This window comes from Montipora foliosa, chromosome 6 (assembly GCF_036669935.1).
Source record: "Montipora foliosa isolate CH-2021 chromosome 6, ASM3666993v2, whole genome shotgun sequence".
Classification (NCBI taxonomy): domain Eukaryota; kingdom Metazoa; phylum Cnidaria; class Anthozoa; order Scleractinia; family Acroporidae; genus Montipora; species Montipora foliosa.
In genome coordinates this window covers 8,947,626-8,960,125 of record NC_090874.1, presented here as the reverse complement: position 1 = coordinate 8,960,125, position 12,500 = coordinate 8,947,626, and the positions used below count along the sequence as shown (strand labels likewise).

Sequence of the window (12,500 nt, the reverse complement as noted above, 5' to 3'; positions counted from 1 at the left end):
AATGGTTGCTTTCGCCATGTCTTGAATCATAGAACCATATCCAGCCATTTCACAATCCGGAAGAAGAAGGACGAAACTTGTCAATTAACAGAGATGGACTTTCAAAGGAGTTTCATGATAAATCAATAAACTTGATTTGACTTGACTAATGAAAGCCTCGAATCGCCGGGAAGTCCCAAACATGTTCACTGTCAATCTCACGTAAGCATCACAATTTGAACCCGGTTTCCTGTGCCACCAACGACCGTGCCAACCGCCGTCCATCTTATGACACATCTAAAGCTTGGACGTGTTTGCTTTCATTGTCAACACTGAAAACTACCTGTTAATGAATATAAAATAGCAAATAATAAAATCGCTTGTTATTGGCGTAAAGGCCTGGGCAAACAGTTTCAACATTTGCTTCAACATGCGTTTGATTTTGTTGAACGATGTTGAGTGCTGCGGTGGACAAACGGTTTCAACACGTCAACATTTGCTTCAACAAAGCCTTGCATTCAGTCCAGGTTACAGCCGCGGTTGCTTCTATGGATACGGATATGGACACGTCATTGACAGGCTGATCAGTGCGCACGCGCATACCCATCAATGTTGAAACATGGAGGAAAACGGCCTCGACTTCATTAAACATTCGCGATAACAAAAGAAATGTTGCAAACTTTTAAAGACCCCGGAAAACAGCTTCAACATTCGTTCGATTTTGTTGAACCGTTTGCTCAGCCCTTTCCGTGTTGAAACATGTTGAATCGATGTTGAATCAGTTTAAAAGCGTTTACACTTTCCTTCAACAAATCATTTCTTTTGTTATCGCGAATGACATCGCGAATGTTGAATGAAATTGAAGCCGCTGACAAAATGGACCGGCCTGCAGATTACTGGTCTGCACTATCGACTTGCCGGTCGAGCAATTAGTAAAACTTCACAAAATGAACTTCTCTTAAGTGACAGAACCCCTTTAAACATTTGTTTTGTTTGTACCTACAGTCCATTGTTTTTTTGTCTTTATTTTTTGTTCTTATTGACATATGAATCCTTTACACAATCGAGTGTACATTTGACCTGACGGTGAGAGCACTCGCTTCCCACCAATGTGGCTTGGGCTCGATCCCCAGACTTGACGTCATATATGACTTGAGTTTGTTGATGCGCTACTTTGCTCCGAGAGCTTTTTTTCTCTGGGTAATCCCCTCTCCTAAAAAAACCAACCTAAAATTTGATTTGACTTGATTTGATTTCTTTACAGTGTCATCAATTAGTGTTCCAGCGCTAAATACAGTTGATACTCCAGCTTACCCGAAAGACTCGTGACGAACGAAAACTTTGCCTTAAAATTCACCTCTTCGGCTTTCCTCAGAGGCGTGTGACCGGGCTGGCGACAACGGAAACTCGCAAGATGGTTTCAGCCTCAACTCTGATTGGTCCATTTGAATTTGATCGCGCGCTGGCAACACGACCGTTGTTGACTACCCGGTCACACGTATTTGGAGTGAAATTTATTGGGCTTTATGGAACTGTTATTTTTATTGCGATTCGGGACTTTTCCTGTTGAGGAGAAAACGATTTGTGGAGTGAGGTCTGGCCAGCGATGGATGGAGTGGTCGGCCTTCCTATTATTTTAGTAACGGCCTTCCGGATAACTTCACTAAACGGCGTCAGAATGGCTCTAAACTCGGCAAAAGAGACAAGTTCGTCACACATTTGAGGTAGGAAAACTTTATTTCAAATGAGATAGTTATTTACACAATTTTTTTACGATCAGTTCTTTAACAGTGCGTTGATCGAAAAAGTGTTTAAGTGCTTGAAGACCTTCGCTATTTGGAATGACTGTGTATAGAGATAAAACGAGGTATCCGAAAGTTGCCGCAAAGCTTCTTTTTGGTAAAGGTCGGACCGCCAAACAACTACCGCGCCGCCTCTGTCGGCCGATTTGACAACTATGTCGTTGCGTTTACTAAGATTTTTAAGCGCCGTCCACTCTTCCGAGGAAAGGTTGGAAAATTTAGTGCTACGATTGAATTTAAGTTTGTGAATGTCGTGACGGCATTTTTTGGTGAAAAAATCTAAAGAGGCAAATTGTCCCTCTGGGGGAGTCCCTTTGGAAGTGTTTCAAAAATATCTTTATTAGAAGTGTCCGATTCGTCCTCTTTGTCATGAAAAATGGCTTTTAGCTGAACGCGGCGAAGGAATTTTTCAACATCTTGCTTAATAGAAAATTTAGGCCCTTGTTGAGAACAGATTTCTCTGAGTCAGTAGGCGGAAGATTTTCTGGAATTGTAACTACGGTATTATGGCTATGCAATGTGGTGTTGTCGGTAATTTGCGGACCTATTAATTGTAGAAGTTTTAGAGTCTTGGTTTGGTGTAAATGGTCAAACAGTCCAGAATTAAGTTCTCGGATTTTAGCGCGAATCGATTGTAATAAAACTGCTGGACAGATTTTGGAAAGTTTGGAGCGGCAATGAAGAATTTGTTTGTCAAGTGCGATTCGTTTTTGGCACATAGATGGATGAAGAACCTTCGCTGACCCACAGCATCAGGAACTTCTTATGCAACACCCAAGGACAAAGAAAAATCTCTTATCTGGCTGGGAATCGAACCCACGACATCCGGGTTAGATCTCCGTTGCTCTACCGACTGAGCTACAAGGCCAGACGGGAGTAGGTCGTGGGAAATATACATACCATATACACATACACACGCTGTTTAGGACAACACGCACTTGCACTTAGTACTTGGCTTGGGCTGAGCCGATTTGTCCTCAAACTCCCACGGCCTGCTCCCGTCTGCCCTATGTAGCTCAGTCACTACTTAATTCGCGAGTCACGCTTTAAGAACGAGAAATACTGTTTTGAATAAATTACATACTTCAACTTGAATTTATTAGTTTTTGCGAACAGCGTAGCCAGCTACGCAGAACTTTATTCGAGTGGCAGGGTATTCTGCAGTTAAACCCCATTAATAGGAATACTCCTAAAATAGTATACACTATACTTTTTTAGCAGCGAAAAGAAAGCTTGAAAAAAAACCATTACGTTTAAGCTTAAAATTTTCAGGCTGTTTTTGCAGTGTTGCGAACCGATCGTTCGTACTCAGTGTTTCTTCGATTTGAAAAATAAAGCAAACCTTAAAAGGACTACAAGAAATGGGGTTATTCAAACGACACAGCGCGGAAAGAAATGTAAATATGATATCAATCCCAAGCGAACGCTACAAATAGGTTTGAATCACACGAGAGCAAAATGTTTCAACCATACGAATTCTACCGTACTCATTCTGTGAAGAGCCACAAACATCTAAGTCAAAGCATGAAATTTATACGCTCCAGTTTCCCTTTGATAAGAATCAGTAAGTCAGCCCAATGCACGAAGCCTATCTTCTTGCAGTTTTCTCAGGGTACAAAGTGCACTTCCTAAATCTGGAAGTCCGTTGTGATTGGTCTACGTAAATTCCGGCTCGTGGGGGAGCATTTCGTTCCCAGAGCGATCCCAGAGGATCCCAGAGCTGACCATCCAGAGCTTTCGATCCGCGGCGCTGGCCAAAAGGATCGCAGCTCTGGGAACGAAAATGCTCCCCCACGAGCCGGAATTTAGTAGACCAATCACAACGGACTTCCAGATTCTGGAATTCTGGAGTGCACTTTAGACCCCTAAAAAACTGCAAGAAGATAGGCTTCGTGTATTGGGTTGACTTACTGATTCTTATCGAAGGGAAACTGGAGCGTATAAATTTCATGCTTTGGCTTAGATGTTTGCGGCCGTTCACAGAATGAGTACGGTAGAATTCGTATGGTTGAAACATTTTGCTCCGTGCGATTCAAACCTATTTGTGGCGTTCGCTCGAGATTGATATCATATTTACATTTCTTTCCGCGCTGTTTCGTTGAGAACCCCATTTCTTGTAGTCCTTCGATTCAGCTGATTTAAGGTTTGCTTTATTTTTCAAATCAAAGAAACATTGAGTACAAACGATCGGTTCGCAACACAAAAACATTAAATCAGTTGTTAGAGACGACCATCAACAAAAGCAGCCTGAAAATTTTAAGCTTAACCGAAATGGATTTTTTTTTCAAGCTTTCTTTGCGCTACTATCCTAGTGGTGTTCATTGCGCTTGAAGGTAATGGTTCTCGTGCAGTTCAAATACACTCGCAGCACTTTAATATTTGTATTCGTATTTATATATTTCCACAGCGCCTGCAATTTTACTAGTCCATGAAACGACACCATACCCTTACTAAGCACTCACATTTTGACTCGCGAGAGTGCAAATGCATAACCCACCGAGGAAACAAAATTAATGTTTCTGTACAATATTTTAAGAAGGCTTCGTCCTTTCAGAAGAAGTTGATTGGTTCATAAGTAACCCGCACGTGATTTCCAGATGACAGTTTCTTACTGAAAGGGAAAGGTCAGCAGACGCTCGTGGGGGGAGGAACGCGTGGGAGGCTATCTAGCCATCATGAGGAGCTTAACAGGAATTCTCGGCTGGACGTCTCCTGACGGTGTAGATATCCATCAACGAAGGCTAAAAACATAACACAAAAGGTGTTTCGTATTCAGAAAAGTGTTAAAGCATTCAGGATCGATCAGATTGTACTGTGAACTTACGTTAAGCAGAAAAAAGTAGTTAATTTTTTATTGAATGACCATATTTAGAGGCGAGATGAATTTTGTGGGGAACATAAATCTATTTCAGTTCGTTTGCGCGTATCGATAGTGGCGGTTAGAGCTGGGACACGGAACCATTTTTCCTTCTATATGATTTATGGATTAACTCTCTCAACCGGGGAAAAGTGGTACAGGTCGCCGTCGTCTCTCGCCGACCAGCACTACTTCGACGCTCCTCGCCGCTGGTGAGCGAGAAGACCTCTGGTATCCAGGGTAAAATGTTAGCCAATTTGTCGAAGGAAAGTTTTTTCAGCTCTTTCGAAGAGAGATTTGTCGCCTTCAAGTCGGTAATTTTTTGCGGGAAAATGGTGATTACGTTCCAAAATTCGGCGGGTCTAATCTGCAGATCGCAGGTCGCAGGTCACAGGTTGCAGTCATTGTTTCACCAATACAGAAAGTATCCTAAACATTCTTAAAAGCTAACCTTAGGCCTAAAAACTTTTGTTTAGGCCCGAGGTTAGCTTTTAAGAATGTTTAGGATACTTTCTGTATTGGTGAAACAATGACCTGCAACCTGCGACCTGCGACCTGCAGATTAGATTCGTCGTTCGAAATTCTGGTAAAAACGTGGACGAAGCTTACGGAATAACTTTGGTTGGCCTCTGTGGGGGGATTAATTGAGCAGTCTTCGTCTGAATGTCATGGATTTCTGTATTCATGTTTTCAAACGAGTTATGGAGGCCGTAAACAATGTTGAGGTCGGGGAATTCGGTGCTGGAAGCCTTCCCGGTATACAGGCTCACGCTCAAACGTTGAGGTAAAATAATTGCTGCTAGGTTCAAATTTATGATATCAGGATATCATGATAGCAGCTAGGAAACTGATAAGTCTGTGATTAATATTGAATGTGCCTCCCTGTGACATGCTGGGAAATCAATTAGCCCGGAATGAAATTTTACACAGCTACAATTGGGAATTCTAAATTTCCCAGTTCCTCACTTATCGAGTTCCATAAGTATAAAACTTAAAAATGGTTTCCTTTAAAACCAGAAAAGAACCAATTCACCGTTGCTGTTGACAAAAGTGTATGCCAGGCAAAACAAGTTGCATCTCGGTAGCCTGAATTAGTTAACTGACAAAATAATTTGCATGTGTTTAAAATAACAAATACACCAATACATCACTAACGTTTCATGTTGAACCGGAGAATTATGTTCGAAGGTGTAATAGCTGTTCAGTTTTATTCCTCAGTTATCGAGTTTCATAGGTATAAAACTTAAAAATGGTTTGCTTTAAAATCAGACAAGAACCAATTCACCGTTGCTGTTGAGAAAAGTGTATGCCAGGCAAAACAAGTTGCATCTCGGTAGCCTGACAGTTAAGAAATAATTTGCCTGTGTTTAAATTAACAAATACACTAATACATCGATCACTAACGTTTCATGTTTAACCGGAGAATTAGGGAAGCAGATGTTCGAAGGTGTATTATAGCTGTTGAGTTTTATTCCTCACTTATCGAGTTCCATAAGTATAAAACTTAAAAATGGATTGCTTTAAAATCAGAAAAGAACCAATTCACCGTTGCTGTTGAGAAAAGTGTATGCCAGGCAAAACAAGTTATTTATGACAAAAGTGTATGCCAGGCAAAACAAGTTGCATCTCGGTAGTCTGAAAGTTAACTGACAAAATAATTTGCCTGTGTTTAAATTAAGAAATACACCAATACATCACTAACGTTTCATGTTTAACCAGAAAACAATGTTTGAAGGTGTAATAGCTGTTGAGTTTTATTCCTCAGTTATCGAGTTTCATAGGTACAAAACTTAAAAATGGTTTGCTTTAAAATCAGACAAGAACCAATTCACCGTTGCTGTTGAGAAAAGTGTATGCCAGGCAAAACAAGTTGCATCTTGGTAGTCTGAAAGTTAACTGACAAAATAATTTGCCTCTGTTTAAATTAACAAATACACCAATACGTCACTAACGTTTCATGTTTAACCGGAAAATAATGTTCGAAGGTGTAATAGCTATTGAGTTTTATTATCGAGTTCCATAAGTATAAAACTTAAAAATGGATTGCTTTAAAATCAGAAAAGAACCAAGTCACCGTTGCTGTTGAGAAGAGTGTATGCCAGGCAAAACAAGGTGCATCTCGGCAGCCTGAAAGTTAAGAAATAATTTGCCTATGTTTAAATTAACAAATACACCAATACATCACTAACGTTTCATGTTTAACCAGCGATTATTAGGGAAGCAGATGTTCGAAGGTGTAATAGCTGTTGAGTTTTATTCCTCAGTTATCGAGTTCCATAAGTATAAAACTTAAAAACTTAAAATCAGAAAAGAACCAATTCACCGTTGCTGTTGAGAAAAGTGTATGCCGGGCAAAACAAGTTGCATCTCGGTAGCCTGAAAGTTAAGATATTATTTGCCTGTGTTTAAATTAATTTGAAATAAAGAGAATGAAGAGACAATTTTCCATTTTTTAATTGCATGATGCTGGCCGTTGTAAACCGTGTTTTAGAAAATATTTCAGATTGATTTACTGTGCCTATGGACTATTTTGACACATCACTCAAAATTAATTTTAAGTAATTTGAGTTATTTGTCGTCATTAAAACTTTATGACGAAGTCGACCCAACAAATGTGTCGAGATTAACACCTCTCTTTCCCTTTCAGTCTCTCGCTCTGCCTTTTAGTGTGAGTCTTGTTTCAACTCCCACTGAGATTTTGGTAATTTTTTTTTACCTAAACAGCGGGGACCCACATTCCTGACCCAAGTTAAGCTCCTCATGGAGTTATTAGAAACTAAAGTGGTTGATCTTCTATTAAAAACAAGGAAGTTTTTACGGGCGCTTACTCTTTTAATAGCATGGGTGTCAAATTCTCCTTATTTTTGGCGCGAAATTTCAGCGTTAATTAATGATTTCACATGTGAAACTTTTCCTACAGTGACAAAATGGCGTCTTATGAACGTAATTTGTCACCCATGATATTTAATAGCTAATCAAAATGTCTACTCGTGAAATTAGGTAATAATTTCACGCGTGTTTTGTCCAAAATCAAATTATTTCCCGAACCTTTATATTCCAGAATTTTAATTGTCACCATTTGATTATCGATGCAAATTAAACAAAATTACAGGACGCAAAAATTAAGAACGTTTAGGGAACATTTGTATTCTAGCGAAAACACGACCGCGACATTTATCTCTAGCCAAATAGGCGACAGGTGGGCTGGAAAATGAGCGACAAAGCGACATCAGAACCCCCCTTGGAAGGCTTCATTGGAGACTTGAGCGGTCTTGACACACCACTTCAAGAAAAAGAAACTCAAAAGCTTTGGAAAATAAGCTTTCCACCACAATGGAAGAGAACTTGTACGTCGCCAACATTGTCTTGAACGCCGTATTGTGTTTCACTGCCTTAACGTTGAATGGTGCCACAATCTACGCCTTGAGAAAAACTCCGTCTGTTCCAAAGCCCTTGAAAGCATTGCTACTGAGTTTGGCCGTTTCTGATCTTGGTGTCGGCATACTGGGTCATCCACTGTTCATCACATATCTCGCCCTAGAGTCACGGTTGCAAGCAGATCTCCGCACAAGCTTTCCAACTTTTCACAAGGTTTCTTATTTTGTGACCTTTAAATTCACTTTTGCTTCGTTCTTCGGTGTTCTGTCTCTAAGCTTGGACAGATTCTTGGCGATCCATCTACACCTCAGGTACCAGGAACTTGTGACTTACCAACGAGTCGTAACAGCTGTGATCTCGGTTTGGGTCTTAAGCGGACTTATCCAGTTAATTTGGCTAATCCCGTTCCATATCGCATATGTGTTGGTTGCCATCATCCTAGTATCGTGTTTGGTTGTCTCGGGAGTTTTAAACTCCATGATATACGCCACCGTGCGACGCCACGCTCATCAAATCCATTCCCTTCAAGTGCAGCCCACAGTACAAGAAAACGCGCCTAATGTGACGAACGCCAGCACGCTGAGGAAATCTACCTTCATGACAATTCACATCTACGTCTTGTTTTTGGTATGCTATCTGCCATTTGTTTGTGTTTGTGTTCTGGAGTTTACCAGCTTTTATCGTGGTCTCGCTGTACTGAAGGCAGTTCGCCAATACACTTTTACTCTGGTGCTGTTAAATTCATCTCTGAACCCACTAATTTACTGCTGGAAATTGAGAGGTGTTCGACAAACTATAATGAACACGCTGCTAAACGCAATTTCCAGCCAAAACTGAAGCTCTGACATCTAAAGAGCTGTTCAGACTTGCAAACGGAACGCATTCGATATTCGAGGATGATGACATAAAGCAAAAAAAGAACGATAAAATCCTACACGACACCATTGTCAAATTGACTTATGCTATCAGTATTGTAACAAGTATTTTAAGGGGTGTAAGCCCTCGAAGAAAGCTCTTGTTCGTATCTTTAACAACTGGTAAGAAAGAAAATTATCGTGTCAATAAAAATGGTATTTGTATTAGTAGTAGTAAATTATAGGACTGAGTGGAGTCCAATTCGGTCGGTTATCGTACGAGTGAAAACAAAATCGGACGACCTCGCAGCGGGAGTCCGAGTTGTTTATCACGAATATGATTACAGACCGAATTGGACGACACGAAGTCCTTTTACCAATTAATCATAAAAATTACAATTTCGGAGGAAAGAAGAAGAGTCAAGTTATGAAAGAAATGAAAAATTTACAATTAAAGACTGACAAAGGAGGCGTAAATTGTTCAATGCCGCTCTGAAAGAAAGAAAGAAAGAAAGAAAGAAAGAAAGCCTAAATTTAGGAGTCTGTACACTGTTTCTATGGTGATTGAAACCAAGGACCAAGGTTGTGCTTGGTTGATTTATACTACAATTTTGAATGTGATTGGTTGATTTAAAGTACAACTTTGAATGTGATTGGCTTGTTAAACTGTCCGATGACAAACTGTCTGACAACAACTTGGAACGTGAATTAGTGGGAAATAGGAGTTTTGTAAACCAATTACAATTATTATGATTAAACACGAAACACACTTTCTTGAAGTACGTACAACGTTTCATGACATATAGTTCAAGTCGAAGATTGACATAATAACCCATTGAAATTTACAACAATGGAAACTCGCCGTTTTGGGTAAAAACTCTCAAAACGCTGGTACAACTTTAAAAAGTGTTTAGTCATGTTAGATAGAAAAACCGAGAGCCATTTGTCTTAAAATTTAAGGTTTTTTGGTTTTGTTCATGGGATTTATAGTTCACAGAGGAGCACGTGGACGGTTGGAACGTATTGTACTAAATAAAAAATTAAAGTAAGTTACTAAAGAAACAAAAAAAGGCCAGAGGCCAAAATCACAGTAAATAATGATACTAGGACTGAGTGGAGTCCAACTGGGTTTGTAATCATACTGACGAGTGATTAACAAAATCAGAGAGCCTGGTTGAAACATGTTGAAGCGAAGTTGATTCGATGTTGAATGAGTTTAAAAGCGTTTAAACTTTGCTTCAATAATCATTCAACATTTCTTTTGTTTTCGCGAATGCTGAATGAGTTGAAGCCGTTTGACCCCAGGCTCTTTCATCATTGTTCGGTAAGCGCGTGCGCACTAATCGGCCTCTGAATGACGTATCCATATCCGTATCCATAGTAACAACCGCGGCTGCAGCTTGGGACTAAATGCAAGGCCTTGTTGAATCAAATGTTGATGATGTGTTGAAACCGTTCGCCCACTCCAGCGGTCAACGTCGTTCAACAAAATCGAACAGATGTTGAAGTCGTTGGCTCGAGCCTTAGCAGATGACAACGACAACGGCAACGAAAACGTCACTCCAAAATATAACATAGCATTATTACAAGTATTTCGCGGTTTAATATTCCGTCTTGTTAACAACCACACCGTTCATACAAATTCTATTTATGGAATGTTAACACACACTCTCCATGCCAAGCGAAATTATTACAAATATAACGGGAAATAATAGTTTTTAAAGACGTTCTCATAGCTCTCGTCGTCGTCGTTCTTGCCTAAGGTCCCTTTTGTCCCTCGTACTGCACAAGCAACGCTGACACAGTGGAAGCCCTTCTTACAAGACAGGGGTTGCAATTCCGGCTTAAAGAAAAAGAGTCTATTGCAAGAGTAACGCTGACACAATGGAAGCCCTTCTTACAAGACAGGGGTTGCAATTCCGGCTTAAAGAAAAAGAGTCTATTGCAAGATTGACGCTGACACAGTGGAAACCCTTCTTACAAGATAGGGGTTGCAATTCCGGCTTAAAGAAAAAGAGTCTATTGCAAGAGTAACGCTGACACAGTGGGAGCCCTTCTTACAAGACAGGGGTTGCAATTCCGGCTTAAAGAAAAAGAGTCTATTGCAAGAGTAACGCTGACACAATGGAAGCCCTTCTTATGTATCGCTGTGATAAAAACACAACACGCTTGTTATTGGCGTAAAGGCCAGGGCAAACAGTTTCAAAATTTCCTTCAACATCCGTTCGATTTTGTTGAACGATGTTGACTGCTGCGGTGGACAAACGGTTTTAACACGGCAACATTTGCTTCAACAAAGCCTTGCATTCGGTCCCAGGTTACAGCCGCGGTTGTTACTATGGATACGGATATGGATACGTCATTGAGAGACCGATTAGTGCGCACGCGCATACCCAACAATGTTGAAACATGGGGGAAACGGTTTCAACTTCATTAAACATTCGCGATAACAAAATAAATGTTGCAAACTTTTAAGGGCCCCGGCAAACAGCTTCTACATTTGCTTCAACATTCGTTCGATTTTGTTAAACCGTTTGCTCCGCCCTTTCCGTGTTGAAACATATTGAACCGATTTTGAATGAGTTTACACTTTGCTTCAACCCCGGGCTTCAGCAACTATTCATCATTTCCAGCATTTCTTTTGTTATCGCGAATGTTGAATGAAATTGAAGCCGCTGACAAAATGGACCGGCCTGCAGATTACTGGTCTGCAAAGTCCAGTCAAATCAATACCTCTTACTAACCGAGTTCGAGGTCCGTACTGTAACTTACGGACTGAGTTTTTTCCCGTTGATTTATGGCCCAAGCGCGAAGCGCGCGGGCCATAAATCAACGGGAAAATACGAGGATCCGTAACTTACAGTACGGACCGAGAAGACGAGGTTAGTAAGATAGTTATTATATCTCTGAGGTTAACCGGCCCGCGGGCAAGGAAATTAGTCAAAGTGAAGCGGAAGGTTCAACTGCCACAAAGAATGCCGTGCCAAAATCCCAAAAACTAAATCTTCTTGGCTGTTAAGTTTGAAATAGTGGCTTGCAAGATTCAAACAGTTTTCAGTACAAGTTTATGCAACAGAAGTGACATGAAAAACTCGCTAGATGATGTTTTGTCGAAATTTTAAATTTAGCGGGCTGTACAGCGGGCCGTACTGTAGAATACGGCCCGCTAATTTAGCCAATTACAGCGCGCATACTATCTGAGAGATATAATAAAATATTCATTTTGCCCGGTTCGTTGTCAATACAACTTTTCCGTACGTTTTTTATGAAACAAGATCAACCGAGCTCTCGAATCATCATTAAATTATTATTCGGCTCCAGCCGTGCTGGAAAATTTTTAGCATACGTGACAAGCCCCAGGAAATGGGATTTTGGCTGTGTTACGAAATTTAGCCAAATTCATCGACTGGGAACTGTAATTGTGGCAAGCAAATCAAGAAAAACGTAAAAATAACTACTTGTATTTAAAACATTGATACACATGGCAAGTATTTGGAAAATAAATACTGAAGTAAACAAGCTTGCGTCAGGAAGGCTCCTGCTTGCATTTAAGTGGCAACGAGGGAGCCTGGAATTTGAACTGCGGAGTGGCAACGACACAAGGAACTTTCTCACAAGAAGTAAATTCTG

The 12,500-nt window shown here is 40.4% G+C and overlaps 1 protein-coding gene across 1 annotated transcript; it reads left to right on the top strand.

The window, feature by feature from the left end:
• Positions 1–7,849: 7,849 nt before the first annotated feature.
• Positions 7,850–9,161, top strand: LOC138008958 (melanocyte-stimulating hormone receptor-like). Its single transcript, XM_068856255.1, has one exon. It carries the CDS (start codon positions 7,972–7,974, stop codon positions 8,851–8,853), a length of 882 nt encoding a protein of 293 aa, XP_068712356.1. The 5' UTR covers positions 7,850–7,971; the 3' UTR covers positions 8,854–9,161.
• Positions 9,162–12,500: the final 3,339 nt, after the last annotated feature.

Bases quoted from the DNA above. Each gene is read 5' to 3' on its own strand.
- LOC138008958 (XM_068856255.1), top strand. From the start codon at position 7,972: ATGGAAGAGAACTTGTACGTCGCCAACATTGTCTTGAACGCCGTATTG.